Source organism: Helicoverpa armigera, chromosome 1, assembly GCF_030705265.1.
Source record: "Helicoverpa armigera isolate CAAS_96S chromosome 1, ASM3070526v1, whole genome shotgun sequence".
Lineage (NCBI taxonomy): Eukaryota > Metazoa > Arthropoda > Insecta > Lepidoptera > Noctuidae > Helicoverpa > Helicoverpa armigera.
In genome coordinates, this window is record NC_087120.1 from 11,089,780 (window position 1) to 11,111,125 (window position 21,346).

The window sequence follows — 21,346 nt, forward strand, 5'->3', positions numbered from 1 at the left end:
TGGATAATCGCAGTTTAACATCCAATTTGTTACTGTTTGCTTCTAAGATAGCAGCAGCGAGTAGAGCTAAAGAAACAAGTGTGCTTCACAGTGCTACACACGGGTGGAGTCTCCCCTTAAACATATGACCTGATACTTTTAAATAAAAGTGAATAGATAAATATTTCGAATAAAATAGGTAGTCATTTACTTCTGAGACTATATCGTTACCCTGGTAGAAAAATAATTCGGTAATATGTTAAAATATTTAATATTGACTTCTAGACGACTTCCTTTATTTTTGACGCATGCAGAAAACCAGAAAACAGATACTTGTCTAATTTGTATGCTTACGTTGTGTAATGTAGTAAAAAAATAATACGAAACGCGCTCCGTTTGACGTTTGTAAACTTTTGTGTCTGTGTGTGTGTGCACTCCGTACGACGTACGACAACCAAAGTGTTTTTGCTATCAGTCGTGTGTCAGTTTTTATAATTATATAAAAATCGAATTAGTGCCTTTGTATAAGTGGTTTATAGTTTAGACTTTACAAACAGACTTCGAAACTTTTCTGGTGCTATTGATACTGCTTTGACAAAGTTCTAGCCAATTGAGTGATAACAATCCGACGAACTAACAAGTTCTTGAAGTTTCCATGCTTTTTAATAAGGTATGGCAGATTTTCCCAACGGGTCTAAAACTTCACAGTGTGACCAGTGAGTACTTTTTTATTTCTGACGTTAACTATGCTAATTAGACCTGGTAATTCATGTTAACGTAACCATCATAGAGTAGGCATTCTGTTAAAGAAACTCTTACCAAAAGTGTTTAATTCAGTATTGAAATTAATGTTTTTGTAATATGTTTTAAACTATTAATAATAAACTACACAAAAAAAACTTTCAGTGTAGAAAAGTTTGTCCCAAAAGAACTTTAAGATAACTTTATGGTAATTGACAACTATTTGACATACATACATAGTTTAATCAAAACAGTAGGTATGATGTTTGTTAGCCAGTGGTATTTACTATCAACTGCCTATTGCACATTAAAAATAACTATAATAAGACCTTTTAAAAATGTAAAAATTACAAAATACCATATTAATAATGTAGCCTACTCTTAAAGTTGCTGCTGCAATTAATGCTATGAAAATACATACAACATAAATAAAAAATAAACATTATTTCAGACCCTCGCTTCACTACTAATGGAATATTATTATCTTTTGTTAGAAATCTAGGTTTTCTCAATATTAAAATGTAGATTTCACCACTTATGCCTTTGGCATAAATATCTCTTCTGTATAAATATTTTATTCTGTCTGTGCTCACAAATAAATATCATTACATTGTTTGAATATATGTTAATTTTGTTAGAAGAAACATGCACTGCTTGTCTGCGGCTTGCTTATTGCATTTTGTGAGGCACCATTGATTGAACAAAAACGGATGGTCTTAACATTTTCAAAAAAATTAAACTTTTCATTGTCTCTGGAAGTTTGTGGGCAAAAACTAGACAGACGTCATGAAGTCACACCACTAACCCATGCACCATAAATGAATTCCATTATCATACTTGATTTTGTCACTGCTACAAGGGAAAGCAGAGCTGTTAGCTTTCAAGTGAACGCCAACAATTAAATTCATAATTATGAAAAACCCAAAAAAATATTATTACCAAAAAATATGGCAATGACAAGCACAATGTTACTGTACTGTATAATCCCCTACTACTATGTCCTATACTGTATGTACATTACATAGTAATTTTTCTGTTTTGTTTGGTTTTGTTACTATGGGATATCCATGTTAAATATAAATAACCAGGAACATTTCAGTTCAAGGTGTTTGGTTTTAAAATTTTAGCAAAAACAATACAATTCTCTTAGTTGTAGGTCACCATACATAATATGTAAATCTATTCATAATTAAAATAAACCTGTTATTTGTGTTTCAACATAATATTTTTCAAAAATATTTTCCTTAACTCTTGTGGGAATATGAATAGGTGAAAAAATGAGTAATATGTAGTTTATATTATTATGGTATCTCTTTTTCGTTATGTTCACAATTTTAATATGGGTATTTGTAATTGACTATCATTCGCCTCTCTTACCTGTCTTAACAGCAATAGCAATACCCCTCCCCCCCCCTATTCTTATCATCCATCCGTCTTGTCTTTTACCTTCATACTTACTAACACACTCTTAATTACATCTCCATCATCTCTTCTTATAAAATGCTAATATCATGATAGATACAGGTCTCAACATTTTTTATACTTATTTCCCTTTAATACAGGGCTGTCCAGACATAATTAATTTAATGACTAAATGTTTTGGCGGCCTGCTCAAATGACAGTTAGATAATATTAAAAAAAAAATAAGTAAAGCCATTAAATTGATTATGTCAAGCAGTTGAAATACCGGTATATTAGAATCAATAGTCATCAATAGAAATCCACATAACATAAAAAACCGGCCTAGTGCGAGTCGGACTCGCACACGAAGGGTTGCGTACTATTATTTATAAAACGGAAGAAAAATCACGTTTGTTGTATGGGAGTTCCCCAAAATATTTGTTCTATTTTAGTTTTCAGTATTTGTTCTTATAGCGGCAACAGAAATACATCATCTGTGAAAATTTCAACTCTCTCACTACCACGGTTCATGAGATAGAGTCTGGTGACAGACGGACGGACAGAGGAGCGAAAACAATAGGGTCTCGTTTTGCCCTTTGAGTACGGAGACACTTGCGCACTAAGGGTTGATACCATTTACCTAATAAAACGACTAAAAATAACATTTTGTTGTAGGTATGGGAACCCCCTAAAACACTTATTCCATTCTGGTTGTTATTATTTTTCGTAAATGCAGCAACAATAATAGGTACAGAGTGAAAATTTCAACAGTCTAACTGTAACGGTTCATTAGATACAGCCCGGTGACAGACGGACCGAAGGACTGCGAAGTCTTTGTAATAAGGTCTTCGCTTCTCTCTTTTTCCCCTTTCAGTAAGACACAGACCCTAGCGACAGCGCCGTGTCTAGGTGCAAACTATTAATTTGAAAATTAATGGAATCCTTTTCATTATACAATACGCGAGGTACCTATTACAGGAATACAAAATATACACATAATATCAAAAGTAAGAGGTAAAAACAACAAGTAAATACTGTAAAAGCGTGTCCTGATTTGTAGGTACTTGCCTTGTTTTGATGTAGTCATTCAATCTAAATGTATCAATATACGTCACTGATAAGACAAAGGATTTTGTCTAGAATATTTTGCATGTTGCTATTTGCATTACGATCTTAGCTGGCTATCGCGACTCCTGCTATCTTGCATAGCCTACAAGCTTATGACATCATTATCACTAGCTAGATTGTAAATACAACAGTGTTACCGACACTCTACTAGGTACCTAATTTGTATTGAAAAATAGTCAAATTTTCTGATTAGGATCTGCCACTGTTCGAGTTTCGAATATATTGGATACCGAAAGGTGCCTTTATCGCGAGACAGGACAATAATAATCGTTATCAAATACTTAATATTACACATGTACTAGCAAAATCTCTTTGATCGTTATACTATCCCTAAAGTAATACAGCTCAATATAAACTCAAACTCTGGTTCACAGTAAATATTTACGCATCACAATCACAAACTATTTGGCTACTATTTATTGACGACTATTAGTCGCATCGATTTTTGAAATAGGTTCACGTAAACTCTTTGTTTACAATTTGGATTGCTTTTAATCACATTTTTATCCTTTTGGACAGCTTTATCCGAAAACGGTATTCCACCCTTTTATTGACAGATTTTCCAGTAGAACACTGTAGGACTCGTATTTTCCGTCTGTATATTGGCCACTTGACTGGCCTACCGAATAGAATATTGGCAAACTTATGAGTATGTTAGAAACTTGAAACTTTTTGGTCCCTTTGATTGTGAAGTGGTTGTAAGACGCGTTACGCTAGAACGTTGCTTGTTGTATTATAGGTACATAACCCTCCGATCTTTATAATTCTGGGAACTCTGAGAGAGAAACGACTATTAGGCGCTCCACAAAAACATAAGTATATAAATATATTTATTTTGTCTGTTAACAGAGGGGCAACTCGCCCTTCTCGGCGCTGCTAAGTTCTAATCCCGAGTTTACAATTACTTCCGGGTTAACGGTAGGGCAATTTTAAACACAACGTTTTTCAAACCACTGTAATATACCTTACAAAGTTGTAGACTTTTAGTTGAATATGGAACCATCAAAACATGTAATGTACCTAAACAATAAACTATGAATGTATCAACCGTTCAAGGACTTTTCACAACACAATATCGAAAAATTATTCAAAATCGATCGAAATAGGTTGACATTTTCTTATTAAAACATTTTACGCTTTTCGCTATGTAAAACTAAAATAATCTGACCCATGACTAAACATGTCTCATGAATCTAGAAGGATTATATTACCCACCCGTACGTATCTACTCCGATGTTGACGTTTCCTATGTAAATTATGTAATTCAAGTAAATCATGGTGAGTTTTTCATGGGATTTAGGTATGTATGTAGATGTAGTACCAACAACCAGTTTTGTTTCCGTTAGGTGGTTCATCCAATAAAGAAGCGACAGATAAAGCGCCTTGGTACGGTGCGTAGCCAGACTTCCCAGCTTCTGACTGACCCACATTGGCTGACAAATAAGAGCCGAGACCAATATTTTAACATGCCTTCTACAACGCATATAAACTTTTTATGATGCTGCGAAATCTTAGCTTAGTCAAGAGGCTGTTATTTAGCCGAGAGGCTGTTACTTAGCCATGAGCAAAGAGTATGCGGGGAGCTACTTATGTTACAGAAGTAAAAAAAAGCGCGACTGAGTTATTAAGAAGATCCCTATAAAAGTAAAATTATTTGGTTACATTTATGAAGAGAGGTTGTTAGAGGTCTCGCAACAACATTATAAAATAATAAAGTCTCGTCAACAGATACAACTGTATTGTGACTAATGATTTTCAATATCGGATTAGCAGCGGTTAGAATCCAATTGTTCAGTTAGTTTATGCTATCGGCAGATCAGTATAGAGCTGTTGTTCCAGCTAATCTATTTTCAAGCGGCCTAGTTTAACTTGCCGCGGCAAGTTAACGAACGTAATCGCCTGTTAACGAGCGACATGGACCATAAGCCTTTTTTACTGTTTCGTAGCAATATTTGCCTAACTGAGCATTTGGGGGATCATTTCTATTCCCTTTCAGAAGCTATATAAGTAACTTAGTTTGAAAAAGTTTGTCAGAAAATAAGTGATGTCCTGGAATCTCACACCATTATTAATTTGGATGCAGTAGCTGTATATCTACAGTAAGTAATGCAAAATTATATTGGTATTATTCTTGATTCACTCTGATTCCTCAAAGGGTTGGCAATGATAGTCTTTGATTTAGCTAATGTTTGTCCAAATCACTAATGAATTATGCACTCAAACTTGAAAGGATTCGAGTTTTGAGTGTGTTCCATAGTGTAGTAGATTATACGTAGGTACGTATTAGATGCAACTGTGTCACCCTTATTTTTTTATAGATAAACAAACTTTATTTTCTGAGTTCGTATTATAAAATTCCAGAGTGACATGCACTTGGGTGATTATTTTTTCGGTGGTGAATGTTTTATGTTTAATATTCTCCGCCTGGAAGGCGGCTCCTAAATATGTATGTCGATAGGCAGTTTATTTTCATGATAATAGATTCAATAATGCAGATGAACTCATCCAGAAACATTGTGACTCATACAAAGTTCTTATTTGCAAACATAAATTGTAACATATTGAAATGTAAGAAATTATGGACATTCTGGAACGTACCTGTTTACCATTAAGCATTCAAAAAAGATTTGTATACGAATGAATAAGTTTGTATGTTATTGTGAAAAAGATCTTGCGCACCTTCGGCACCTGAGTGCTACTTCTTTAGAATAGGTCATAGTAGTTTTCTCCTAAGGGAATTTCTACCAGAATAAATGTTATCATTAGCTTACATTCTTGGTGCCGAATTTCATCCAAATCTATTCAAATGCATTTTTTTATAAAATTCCTTACCCATTTAGGTAAAATATTACTTAGTACCTCCTAACATAATTTTGCGGATATATCCTTCAAACAGAAATCATAAAATACACATTTCTATCGCTTGGCGCTACCAATGAGTCTAATATAATAAATTACACCTTTTATAATATAACATGACAAACACTTCAGATATTAATTGTTATAATATCACATTGCTTATCACACATTCACCACCATAACCTTAATTCACCTTTTAACCGATCGACTTTTCCTTAACTGCCGCCCATCTCTACATACTTCATATTATTATCTCTTACCTGTAATCAATAAGTTTTCTAAAACTGTTCAAATAAAAGTCAAAGTCAGTATGTTTAGACCAGCGTTGCTAGCTTTGATTCGAAGAGACCAAGAAAAAGGAGACTTAAAAGTCAAGCTTTCAAATATATCTTCAAAACTCATCAAATTATCAAATCAAATCAAATCATCTTTATTTTCAGGCATCAAAGGCCCATAGATTAATACCTTAAAACTAGCATAAATATGTTATACAAAATTAAACCTATTATGCATCTCAAAAACTCTTTTTAATCATTATGGGTGATTGATTTGCCCAAATTCGGTAGACTACAACAAATGACTGCCAAATACTGTTCTACTGTTGCTATTCTGGCCGAGTGCAAAACTAGTTCGGCAAATCTTGCATTTGGTGTCACGATTCGTTCACTGAGCTGCAAGACTTCACGATCGGTGACAGCATCAATCGCGAGCTAAAACGTTCCAATCTACGGCTAGAGAGGCATGGTGCCAATGTGGCCAGCCAAGCTGAGGATCCAGTCTGTTGCAGGTAACAGCGGCGCCACCAACAGCCGCGGAAGAGGTGCGTGCTCATGACGCGCTATCGACACATCAGGTACACTGCACTCTCCTACTAATCACTACATAGTATAACACTAAGGCGCTTTTTTTGTCTCTGTGTCCCGTTGTCCCTTTTTCGCTTAAATCTTCAAAACTACGCAACCGATTTTCATGCGGTTTTTTTAATACACAGAGTAATTATAGAGGAAGGTTTATATGTTTAATAACAAACATTAAATAGTGGGGAAATACTGTTAAGCCGTGCGAAACCGGAGCGGGTCGCTAGTTTCAAATAAGATGTTCACAAAAAGTTCTAACATTACAACATCGTCCTCAAGATGGATCACCTTGTTTCAGTAATGTGCATTATCAGAAAAATAACCATGTTATCTAACCTTGTTTACCTGATACAATTTGCTTTTAGTTATTCTAACTTGCAAAGTTATTCTGTTTCGCAAATGCAAGAGTAGAAGGCACGTCTGAACGGATTTTTATGTAAAATCTAAGTACAATCTTTTGCAAACAGAAATTGTTGAGTATTCGCACGACAACTTATTTGTGTAATTATTACATTAATAACAGAGGTCAAGCAGGTTATTCTACAATTAACACACTTGAGGCTATCAGGTACCTCTTAACTCTTTATATTTATATACTAAGCCACTAATACCCAAAATTTATAGTTTTCTCTATCAGTGTTACAGGCACCCATCAAAATTACTTTATAAGGACAACCTATTGGAATCTGCAGTCGGATGCCAACAAGGTGATCCCCTCGGGCCAGTAATTTTCAGCCTAGCCATTCACCCGATCATTCGAGAGCTAAATTCCAAATTCAACGTTTGGTATCTAGATGATGGGACCCTGGGAGGCGATGTAGAGACCGTATTTCAGGATTTCATTAATTTAAAACATAAATTTCATTCCATTGGTTTAGAACTAAATTGTACAAAATGTGAATTATTTATTACTGACACGACTGACAGACAAATGACAATATCCAAATTTCAATCATTAGCACCACAGATTAAAATTATAGATAAACAGTCTCTCCGCCTCCTTGGGGCTCCCATCCTAGACCAATCTTTTTCTACATTTATTTCGGAAAAAATTGATAATTTCAACGATATTTCGGAACGCCTACAAAAAATTACAATGCATTCGGCAATCACAATTATTCGACACTGCTGTTTTGGTCCTAAATTTACATATTACCTCCGTTCTTCTCATCTCTTTAAACATAGCCACCTTTTAGACCCAATTGATAAAATTATCCGCCATACCCTCAGCTCCATTCTCAATGTGGCCCTGGACGACCGAGCCTGGCAACAAGCCACATTGCCCATCCGGATGGGAGGTCTCGGCGTCCGCAAAATTACCAGTATTAGTTTACCGGCATTCATATCCTCGGTTCACGGCACTGAGAAATTAACCAGGAATATTCTTACTCCAACACTGGCTGATTTCGAGGTGCCGTATTTAGCCGAGGCTATGGATGCATGGAAACTTACTTGCCCGAACGAAAATTTACCCAGCAACCCGTCTTCCCAAAGACAGTGGGATGAGCCGCTCTGCAGAGTAACCCGGAATAGTTTGATAGAAACGGCAATTACTCCTGCTGAGCGAGCGCGCCTACTGGCTGTGGGTAGATGGGAGTCGGGGCTTTGGCTTCAGGCACTACCGTCGTCAAACATTGGCACCATGTTTGACGATACAACTTTCCGCCTCGCTACTTGCTTACGTATAGGAGCACCGTGCTGCTCCCCTCATCGCTGCCACTGTGGTGAGGCTGTCACCAGCCTCGGACACCACGGCCTGTCGTGCAGCCGTAGTGCGGGCCGTATTGCCCGGCATGCAAACATCAATGACATTATACGTCGAGCTCTTGTTGCCGTCGGGGTACCAGCTGTATTAGAACCAAACGGCTTGGCACGCGACGACGGTAAGAGACCAGACGGCATGTCGTTATTCCCTTGGAAGATGGGTAGGCCTTTAGTATGGGACGCAACCTGTGTCGATACTCTTGCGCCATCACACCTTCCAAGTTCTGCGTGCTGTGCTGCTGCTGCCGCTGCGGCTGCGGAGAACCTCAAGCGGCGGAAATATAGTGGCCTTGTCGGAAACTATATTTTCGAACCGTTTGGGGTTGAAACCCTCGGGTCGTGGGGTCCGAATGCCCACATTCTATTTAAAGATCTCTCTAGGCGGCTGGTTGACGCTTCTCGTGACCAGAAGGCTGGCTATTACCTCGGACAAAGAATCAGCATGGCGATCCAACGAGGTAATGCTGCCAGCCTCTTGGGCACGCTCCCAGTTGACAGCGATGGGGACGAATTTTTTGACGCTTTTTAGTTGTTTGTTTTACTAGGATAGTTTTTGATTTTTATTGTAAATATGTATTGTAAATATCTATGTAATTAAATATGTTTCAAACATAAAAGCCACTAATTCTCATTTAAAAGTTTTAATTTATTTGAATGCTTCTGTGAAAGTACGTCAATTGAAGACGTATCAACAACTTAAAGGTTGGTAAAGAACAATTGGAAAATACTCTGCAGCAGTCCACTAACTTTTTTAACTGGAATATTACGTAACTTCAGAAATATTTTTCCTTAAAAAAAATATGTACATAGGCATAGGCAATATCACAAGTTGAAATGGGTACTACCACACCAAAATCACAGTGAGAACCTTTCCAACTTGGCTATTTTATATGTGTTGGAGGGTTATAACCCGAATACATAACTTGTTGGGCAAGCTTATGACAATAAGTCCACAACAACAAACGCAGTTAATATAAAATGTCGCTGGTCAATGTAGTGACGGAATAAAAGCTTGCATCCTAAATTAATTTTATCTACATGTTCCCGGATAAAAAGATTCCGCAAGTGTACGCATTCACTGCAGGCATGTAATCGTGCACAAAGGGTCTAATTTTGCGGACATTTTAAAAATGTTCGTGTAATATACATATTATATTACCTCTATTTATTTAGCATTTTTATTTAATAGCGATTCGGTTCACCTTGTCATGGGAGACAATGACTGTCGGCGGTATGAAGTTGTAGCCACGGGGGGCATCGTGCGTGAGACAGTATGATAATAATATCTGTAATCCGTATTCAGCGTCCAGTAGCCGTATCAAGTGCGTAAGCATTTCGTTTAGTGGCCCTACCATAGTATTGCAGTTCATCTCGATTGAGACTTGGATGGAGGCTGTAATATCCATTGTTTTACAAAACGAGCTCTAAATTATTGTTTTAAGAATATGGGTACATGGATCATGCTATCGCCTTCTGTTGAATTTTATTATAAATTCCTAAAAAATATAATATTTTAATGACATATTATATTTCGCTCCTTCTATGTAGATACCATCAAAACAGCAGTTAATTGGACGGTCTTTAATCATAGTGGCCGTGATTTATGATCCATATGGCCTACTCTGTTATGACATAGAGAAAAATATAAAATTCTCTAACATCGAAAACCCGTAGTAACAATTTGGGAAACTACGTATCGACGCTAGGGTTTGTATTTGTACCGTGCGTAGTGGGCGACTTGGCTGTCAGCGAGACGGCAGGCCAGGGAGGCGGGAGGGGTGGTGTCACAAACAGATGCAACAGGTATTTTGTTTTCGTCGGTGAACTGACAGGGTGCAATTGTACGCAAACCCTCTGTAATACAGTACGCTTAAATAACAGAGCGTATGTGACGTGATTATTGATTAGCTATCCAACCTCTGTCCTAAAGCCTGTTGTAAAATCATACGTAGGTGGTACACAAACTTTTTTGTGATTTCAGGACGTACACAGAACGAACATAAACTATATCCCGTTCTTGAATTTTGAATAAGTACGTCAATAATGTCTTTGTAATATACAAAGATATGATAGCATAAGATACATCTCATAAATATTGATTTAATTGCTGTCTATTAAGATAGTTGCTTCTAGTTTGTCGAGCTATTTGCCTAAATGTTGTACAAACCGGATGTTGAACTAGGCTCGCTCCGCGCTGTGGTTTTCTCCCTACTAAGTTGGTTCAAATTTTGGAACAAATTCACAGATTTATACAAAGTTACAGGCTAGGATTTGAATAACTTTGGTTCTGTTGTTACAACGAGATAATCAATTCCGGTTATTTGGTTAGTTTTTGTGTCGTCTTCGATGTTATGTCGGCCTGGGGAATATTACTCGAGGACTTCAAGGAGAAGATATGGCGACCAAAACTCAAAAGCATTTTCATACAATGTTTGTAATGAATATGAAACAAATTACAGTAAAATTTCGTAATAAATAGAAGTGCTAAAGAATCTGTAAAATTATTGATGATTAACTTAACGCAGGCGTTATCTCAAGGAGCCCTAATAAGGGGTCCTATTTCATTTCCTTAAGAGCTGATTTATCAAAATCGATCATCATCAGTCTAGCCTTTTTCCAACTATCTTGGGTTCGGCTTCGATTAACTAAATGTTAATTAGAATTGTTCAATAAGATCCAGTGATTACATCTTAAAAAACTTCTTCATAAGATATCATTGCGGATAAATATTACAATGGACAGGTATCACGAACACCGATGACGCAATACTCCTAAAGTGTCAGGTGTCGGTGTTAAGAACCTGCGAAGATTTCTTCGGAATACCAACCCCTCTGGGTGATTAGTCCGAGTCTCCGGTGACACTGACCGTGCCCACGAGTAAGCTGATATTTTTCGCCATTTCGCTGGCTAACCTACTCATTATCCTCTTTGGTATTATTTATTGATAGATTCTTATATTTATTTTGCTCTGTCAGGACCTGACATGACTTTTATTTAATGCCAACTCTTATCGTAAGCTGACGATTAGTTCGTTTGCACTAGTTCTACTTGTTCCATAAATAGTGCAGTTTGGCATCAAGCTCAGAATTTCCTTAATGACGTGTGTGTGCAAAAAAGTATTGAAAGTAAAATGTAGTGTCGCATGCATAATCGTGTTAGTAGTGATGGGACGATCGCATGAGGCGGCGCCGTGCTGATACGCGTGACATTGTTGTCATAAGCTTGAATTAAGTAATACGGGGAGACCGTTTACTTACCGTTTTTTTGTAAATTCTATAAACTTAGGTCGTCAAAACTTCAATTATTGTCTGATTACTTGTTGTACTCATTTTTTTTTTATTCCAGTGAGTGCAATGCCCTATATTGTAAATTAATGAAGTCAAATGACGGGCCTGCTCAAAACACAGCCGTGTTTCCCCGAACGTACCTAACTGGTTTGCGGAAATTGCTGAGGTCAAACAGCAGTTGCTTTGCGTATAATCATGAAATTCAGCTGCATCTAGCTAAATGGAAAACCAATTCATGGTTAGGAAGTTTCTAGATACAAGTTGTGTGCGTTGTATGAATTAATTTGGAGGTCGACGACAGTACCACGTAGTTTATAAGGAATCTGTGGTTTAGCATATGACTTTACATTTTATATATTTCACCGTTGTTTTTGTTACACATTCATTAAATTACTTGGGCAATTATGCACATAACTACACTTTCAGTTGATAGGTATACAAGGATCCCTGGGGTATTACGCGCGGAGTATTGTATTAACATGATGTATTACTTACAAGAATATATAGTCGTGAATATACTTCTGCGTATCACAAAAATATCAGTTTACTTGCCCTAGCAAAGGTAACATGTGGCAGTGGTTGATGAGAACTGAACAAAGTGTACACAGCATACGAACATGCCGTCAGAAACGTGTCTTTGTACTCTCTTGTTATCTGTACACTCGAACATACATACATCAGCTTATTTGCTGCATAACTTAAAGTAATCGATTCAGTTTAGTGGGCTAAATGTGACGGAAGCCGTTTTATTTATGCAGTGATATGAGGATATTATATCGACAGCGTCTTGCGCCATGTGGGTAACTTGGACAGAAACGTGATGGTCGGACGATGAGCAGGCTGTTGTTCTGCATATGTTGAACTAAACAAATTAAAAAAATATTATTGCAAAGAACATCCAAAAAAAGTTTTCTTTAAGTTATAGCAGTAGACCCGCGTCAATTTGGTCTGCACAAGCTTTATCCGTAAGCTCATGACTCCACATTGCTGGCCAAGAGTCTTTCTGTTCCCGTCATATGGTTAGATCTGCCTTATGACCTTTATTAGTTAAGATACACTTGGCACTTGCTCTTGATTATCAAGGCACCTGTCTCGATCCTTTATTTCGCGAATGATTCAAGTCTACAATCCCATAAACTTCGAAGGCTACCCTGAAGATAGAGATTCTTAAAAAAATCTGAGGTCTAGTTTGTGAGAAAAATCGTAGAAATCAGCTATAATGTACTAAAGTAGTAAGAGTCAGTCGCGGACGGTTTTAGCGGTAAATCCATTACGAAATTACAAATATGTATGTACTTGTTTTATAACATACGTATGTTACTAAATGATAAGGTGTGCATTTTCTTTTTATGAGTTAATCATTATTCGTTTTGCATGCATTTGTATAATTAACTCGTCGTCAGCTCAGTTTGTAATTCATACTATACCTAATTATAATGTTACCTATTAGGCAATTCTTTTTTCTTGAATCGTCTTTCATTGGACTGAAGAGAAAAGAAAAAAAAAACACTAGCTGTGAGTTGCGGTCTCACTCACTCCCCTCTGTGAAAAATATTCGCTTATCCAGGTAGATCCATTACAACCTCATAAACTTAGCCTCTTTTCAATAGTAACATAGGTAAACTAGCTCTAGGAAAGGCCATAAGATGAATCGAATGATCCAATGTTGAGAGGAAAAGTCCGGAATCAGTTGTACGTCGTTTTGATTAAAGTTGATTAATTACCACTTACGCGTGCTGATAAGGAACCTGTTTAAATCAGCTATTGATCGGCAATCAGCCGAGTACTGCAATCACACCGTCAGTGCATGTACAAGTGGGATTCTCAATTCTTTAGGACTTTTTAAGGCACAGCTTAGAGAAGTCGGAGAACTATGATAAGCTATAGGCTACAAAGGCGGGACAAATTATTACATTTGATTCAGATATTCCTGTTTGTTAAAAAAAATATAAACATTGGTTGATGATAGCAGTGTATAAAAAACCTTTGCCCAGAATACAAAAATAAACCTTTGCATCATTTGTGTTTTGTTTTTAGAAAAGTTTTTGAAGCCGTTATGGGGTTCTCAAACTTTACTTCGTCTCCATTGGTAGGGCGACAATTAAAAGCCCGTCTCGTAAGTTCTCGTCAATACAAATTAAATAAGCCCAAACATAAAGAATTTGCTACATAATATAGAGTTCTATCGCCTCTATCATATCAGACACACATGAATTTAAAAATTTTACCCGAAACGTGCTTTCAATTTTCTAGAGTTGCCCTCGATTGCAAAATATTACCACCTCTTCTATATAACAAAAAAGTTATTTACGACTGAGTGGGAGTTTCAACTGTTTTACTCTGGTTATCGGGGGTTAAAAAAAATATTTCCGTCAGTCCATAATTTCCTCTTTTAAAAGACTTCGTATCCTTACTCCAGTTAGTATAACAGACACGCGCATTGGTACAAATATTATAATCGAAGAAGCGAATTTAAATACGTTTTCTTTAACTATTACATCCACGTATGCCACACATACGTAGGGAGCGATAACACGAGCAGGATCTTACAGAGATTGGATTATGAAAACAACCAGAAAGGGGGTAAATGATGATAATTACATTAATTATGTTACCTTTATTATCTAATTATGGACTGCGATTCTAGTTGTTATGCCGTCTTCAGATAAGGCGTGACGTCAATACCGGAAATGTTACCTTGTTTTCATTAAACTGATGCATTTGCGTTTTGTTTTCATTATTATTATTAAATGCTTGCATGCTACAGAGTAGGGCTGACCCACTCAATGACAGTCGCCGTTCGTAATGTCATCACGCGATGTGACTAACTCCTCTGTACATGCGCTACATACAAGACTAAGTGCATTTTGTTCAGTTGCATAATATTACGATATGTTTACTAGCTGCAGCAGTGGCACGTGTAAGCAAGCTATTATACGTTTAGAGATTGCAACGTCTCTGAACTGCCTATCCATTACTTGTTCGGACTTACACTATTGAGTACGTTAGTATTGTAGGCGCGCGCTGGATTGGCTCCACTTAAAATCTATCGGCGTAGGTTCGTATGAGCCGCTGCCATTGGTGAAGGGCAGGTTCAGGGCCACGCTGCGTCATCGCGATGCACTTTTAGCCGTTCATGATTGCGCTAGAATACAACATATTGCCTGGCAGTTTGCAGGAAGTGAAATCGCGCGCGTCTCTCTTTTCTTTAGAGAAGTGGGTTGCAAATCATGTGAAAAACTAAAAAATCGTGTTTTGTGCCTGAAGTGATTAGTGCAAAGAGAGATTTTTATTAGGTTTAGTTAAGTATGTGTACTAGGCACAAACGCTACACTTGAGAACTATTTAAGACTACACGTTTGAGTAACATTACATCTCATCAGTTATTTTGTGCCCAAAAGTGAAAATAAATGATAACGGAGTGGTGAAGAGCGATGCATATAAAGTAGGAATGCAGGAAAATAATTAAATTAGTGCAACCTTGCAACTGAAGGGCAGCCACGACCCCACACACCCTCAACTACATAAGTACTCAGAGCGCGCCGAGTGCTATAGTTTTCCAAAGGTAACACGTCCCGAGGCGGTTACGCCTGACAGCTTGCACCGATCACATGCGTCCGAATTGAACACAATATCAATAGCTTAGCAATATAGTTTTCGAAGTGGGTTTCTAGCTAAAGTTTTCGCTAAACAAGTATATGATAGATTTGATAATAAGGGCTGGGTGGGACCAGAAGTTTCGTGATGATAAGAAGTGGGCGGCACAGTGTTCTAACTACAGAAAATAGTAAGCCTGTGTATTAAACGCGCCTGTGTATTATTTTTATTGGTACATATTAACAATCCTAGCACAATAAACAATTCTTAAGAGTTCTAGGGTAGCATAGATCAGAAATAATTTACAACACGCATTAATTTTCGCAATTCGAAGTTATCAAGTGTAGTTTGTTTAGATATTGTTGTGTGTGGGGCTAAATATGTGAGTAGTAAGGGTTGATGAGCGGCGCGGAGCATACAGGCTGTGTCGAGGGTGTTGTGGATAGATGCGTGTGGCCGGAGCGCGTCGAGTAGTGTCGTGCTAGTGTCGCCAGTCGGGTGACAACGTCGCGCGGTGCGGTCGCGTGGGTCGCGCGTCACGCGGGCCGCGGCATGGCGCGCGAGTACGCGCGAGTGCACGAGTTTTACTTGCCGCTGCATGAGTTGCAGCCGCCCGCACAACACTACCACTATGAGCTGCTACAGTGAGTACTTCTCTAACTCTTGGATTTTCTCTTAAAATACTTTTTTACCAAAAAGTTCCGTTAATAAACAATAAATAATAGTCAATTCTTCTTCTGAAACCCTCAAAAGTTTGCAGTTGCTTACTTTTTTTGAGAAAAGTTTATTCGTTGTGTGTTTTCATGTGATAATTTGAAGCAAACATTAAAGTGGCGTCTATATTGTTATTTTATTTGATCTTATATCGCGGTAGGTAAAAAGAACCGTGTTTTATTTTATTTTTTTTAACTATGTGGGATGAAGTGGAAAGCCCCTTGATACGAATTTTGTTGAATGTTTCTTCATACTTAAACTTTATTTTTTTAATACTCGATCAAATCCGAGTATGATTAATTCTAAAAATAATTATTGATTGCATCAAAGTTTGGTTGTGTTTTCATTTGTTCCAAGCTGGTTTGTGTTTTCCAATTTGTTGTAACTTTAGATTTTACTCTCAGGGATTGTTTAACAATACGTGTCTAGAGTTTATTCAAAGATTAAGGGAATCTTGTGAGAGACATCTTCGACAACATCTATGTATTTATTTTGTGCTATAGCCCAACTGTAACAAATCTATTTTAGTACCGTACTATTGAGCCTAGGAGAGCAGTAGATTTTTTAAAAACTTATCGACAATTGACAAAAATGTGATAACCCGAAGAATTCTCTGTTCAGCTCAAGATGAGATTGACATATCGACATCAGGTACCTTTAGTAGTGGAAGTAACATGTAACCACAGTAGAATCTAATATTACACACTCTTGAATTTTATTTTTCCGCAATCGGATCCTCTTTAGGTTTTGCTATAAATGAATCATAACGGAAAAACAAAAGTACTTAAGTACTGCTTTTATTTACACGCGCGACCAAAAATAGAACATCGAGCTATGTTGTTATGTAATTAGATTTTTCCTTTAAATAGCACAATTAGGTAACACTTTTAATTCGACAATGTAGGTTCGTACTCATGAACACTAGCTATAAGTATGAAGACCTTTCGAAGCTGACTTCAACTTTTCTTGAGTTGAAGTCCAACTAGTCAATTAAACTACATAGAATTATAGAATTTTCGACTAAGACAACGAAAAGAGTAGTAGTAAATGTGAATAGGAAAGCAGACGATATTATTATTGCAAAGTATATTTTTTTGTAAATATTAATCACTTTTTAACCGACTTCTCAAAAAGGAGGAGGTTCTCAATTCGGCCGGTATGTTTTTTTTTTCTATGTATGTACATCGATTACTCCGAGGTTTATAGACCGATTTACGTGATTCTTTTTTTGTTCGACTCGGAATAGCTGCCAGTTGGTCCCATAGTCATCAGGTCAGGATCTGATGATGGAAACCCTGAGAAATCGAGGACAACCTTCGAAAGTTGTAGGCATACATAGGGTAAAAACTTGACACTCAGGTGTACGCCTAAAAGCACTATTCAACAGTGAAGATTTGGAGCTGACCTGATGATGGAGACCAGAGAGGGCCGAGGGAACTCGACAACTGAATATGTAAACTACATCGTGTTTGGGCTTAAATTATTTGTATTGATGAGACTTTCCCACTTATATGGATAGTGACGACTATTCATATCACTGAAAAGCTGTAAATAAAAAACTTTTTTACAAAAAAATTAAACAGACTTCCCAAAACACTAAAAAGCAAAAAAAAAACTAATTTTAGGTGCATCGGCCTAGAAGTCGGTGGCAAAATTAACTTAGTAACATACATTAGACACCGACTTCTAGGCCGATGCACCTAAAATTAGTTTTTTTTTTTGCTTTTTAGTGTTTTGGGAAGTCGGTTTAATTTTTTTGTAAAAAAGTTTTTTTAAAATATAAAATTGATTAAGGTTTTTTTTTTGAAATGGTAATCCACTATTTGGATTTGTCGGGATAAACATCGTAAAATGCATTTCTACTAACAGTAAACTACGCCAAAGGTAAAAATTACTTCACGGAATTCTTTTAATTTCTGGCTGGCGGATTAAGTAACGGCCTACATTTTTTCTGAAAACTTTATTTTATTTAAAAAAATATGGTATGCATATATTTTATAGTTTTTTTGCCGGCTTCCAAGGTAAATTAGGAAATTAAAATGGAACGCGGATAGCGCGATGCAGTGTCGGGAATTTAGACGTTATAGAAAATATCGGAAAATTGGGAACTGTCGGTGCACGAGTTCGGCTTACACTCGGCCGGCTTTTTTTGGTTCCGCATCCAAAGATTAAAACGGGACCCTATTGCTAGGGCTTCGGAGTCCATCTATGACCATGCTGTATCTCTGGAACCGAGATGGTTAGTCAGTTAAAAAACCACAGATGTATTTCTGTTGCCGCAACAACGAATAGGACCTACTGAAAACTGGAATTAAATTTTGGAATAGTTAAATAATAACATTGTTTTGTTGAAAGTTTCAGTAAGTGAAACGTAATAGTTATGCAGCAATATATACCTCGCGTATATGCCAACTTATGAATTGCCTAGCTGGGTGGTGGTCGGTCAAATAATCCTCAAATTTTCTTGTACCTAATTCCAGTAACAGCAATACTCACGTTTTGAGTGGCGATTCATTACAGCGCAGGTACACCAGGCGTACTATAAGTTACTCTGTACCCACATGATAATCATGTAGAATTAGATTAGTCGTGTAAAGTACCTATCTATGTAGTACCTACGTTTCGTAGAACCTCCTTCAAGTTCCACGTCATACTTTATCGGTCGTCATCAACATGCACACTTAATGATGATAGTTATTATGCATTATTGCATAGAGTACGTTAAATTGTTTAGAAATAGCTACATACTTAGTAAAAGTATGCTCTCGTGTGCGATTGTCATTGGCCGCTGATTTTAGGATACGTAATTTAGAAGTCCTAAGTTGCTGAATAGGTGTGTTAATTTTCAGACTTCTCTCGATGTAATTAATTTCCAAGAAAGATTTAAAATAAAACATAGCTATAAATAAATTGGATCGTCATTAGTGGCTCATAACGAGTTGAGCGTTATGGCGCGGTGACGCACGGCCTACGGAGGTACCTCCCAGCCAGAAGTAGGCTACCTAGGTAGGTAATATTTGGTGTTACCGACGGCCTACGTCACAGGATATAACCAATGAGATATAAACTTCTCGGTAATGTACTAAACTTTGTTCAAAATACAAACAGTTGGAATAAAAATGCCGTAATCTATTACCTATAAGGTATACGTGCGCTAAAAGCCATTTATAAAAAGTGTGCTTCAATTGAGAATACTCCAGTAGAAGCAAAAAATATATTTTCCTATATTGATTTACTCCATTTATCTAGTCAACTGAAATAGTTATAAATTAAGCGCTATGCACCAATGAAAAATAAAATTGGAGTAACTTGTTGTTGACTCGAGAGAACAAACAAATATCGGAAAAACCTAGAGGAAAATATTTTCAGTTTGAGTGGAATAAAATAAAAATGTAAATAATATTTAAAGGGAACAACAATATTGAGGAAAATTGATATTTGGCCATGTATTGAATGCAGCGCTAGAATACCTTGATAAAATATGAGTAAGTACCAGGAGTAATGGGTGTATTCTCTTTTGAGCACTATAGGTAATGTTAACGCTAGTTTGATAGCCTATATAAGATTGAGGTGTCTTGGCAGTTCTATGGAAAAACAACAAAAGTTCTTAAGATGATATTTAATGCAAGATGATGTTAGGGAACATTTGGGTACTGAATGATGAAGCTTATCACCAAATTAGTATTGCTAACTTCGTCCAGCCAGTCCCGAGCGCGTCAAACATAGCGGACTAAGTACATAATATATCATAGCCACATAAAAAGTAGCCTTTGTAAGAAGTTTAGAAGTAGCCTAGATCTAGATAATCTATACAATTTTAATTTTAATCAGTAGTAGTAGTTAAAAGGCGTGAAAGAATAACATACAGACAGGATATTGACAAGGAATCTGGGAAGACTGGTTGACATGCAATAGTGGTGGCAAACTGCTTCTAAGTGGACTTGGTTGGATAGCAGTTTAATTCATCTTTTCTTTTAGTCCACCTTTTCCCCGTCACCCAGTCACCTTTTCCCTTCGTTATATCTACAATACAAGAAACTCCGAACCAGTAATTAATCTACCGAAATCCTACACCGTTAATCAAGAAAGAATTAAAAGTTTTAATTGGGCCTTTTATGAAGCAAATAAATAATTTCCAATTACGCGTTGCTCTTTTGTCAGTGCGTTACAGCCTTTTCACACTGGCGGGCTTTCGGAGCGACGACACCGCTAGATTTTAGGGCCGTACACGGATTGTAACGTCATTGTTGTCAAAAGTCAATTGTTTTCTGCCGCCGGTCCGGGCGGTCGATGTCGCTCGGAAAATCCGCCAGTGTGAATAGGCTGTGTGATGAGGGAAGCATGGGCCAACGTGAATAGGATACTGTATTACATTTTATCAGGTATTTCAATAAAGGTTAACTCGATAGGTCCACAGACTACTAGGTAGATAGAACTCAACATAAATACGAATTAAGAGATAACTACAATTAAAATAATGGATCAAATGATCGTGTTCATCATTGTATGTACTTACATTGATTTTTAACTCCATTATGTTTGACTCAGTTTTTAAATAACAGTTCATATCAAAACTGTTGACTTCCCATTTTAAAAATATTTTAACAAAGTTAATTGTTTTTATTATGCGTTTAATATAAGTGTTATGTTATTATGTTGCTACGGTCGAGTCGCTAATGTTCTATGGAGCAGCGTCACGTACCCACATTGTATAACATTGTAGGTACAGTAAATGCGACATTACGTAATATATTTCCGTGTGCGTCACTCACTAGCTATTTGTTTATTAACCGTATAATGCACTAAGTATTAGTACAACTCGTTACTAATAAGATGACAACCCTTATTGACACATCTTATACTTACATATTTCAAACTAACATGAAAGCTGATACTCCATAATAATATCCAATACTACTGAATCATCAAATAACTGCGGATTTCAATAAACGATCCAACCGTCCCTTTTCGATTAGAGATTGTTTGATGTCGTTTATATGCTGCTTATGTAAAAACTCA

General features: G+C 36.8%; 1 protein-coding gene across 6 annotated transcripts in view; it reads left to right on the forward strand.

Annotated features, from left to right (window-relative positions):
* Positions 1–385: 385 nt before the first annotated feature.
* The window catches only part of LOC110379368 (protein cycle), a 53,424-nt gene continuing 32,463 nt past the window's right edge, over positions 386–21,346 (forward strand). For 3 of the 6 annotated variants that reach the window (XM_049839004.2, XM_049839009.2, XM_064035292.1), the window contains exon 1: positions 15,134–16,257. In XM_049839004.2, the coding sequence (XP_049694961.2) occupies positions 16,166–16,257 (92 nt within the window). In that variant the 5' untranslated portion in view covers positions 15,134–16,165. Of the gene's footprint in view, positions 696–6,895; positions 6,962–15,132; positions 16,258–21,346 lie in introns of those variants that run through there. The other 3 variants (XM_049839021.2, XM_049839014.2, XM_049839012.2) reach the window with 3 other exon arrangements.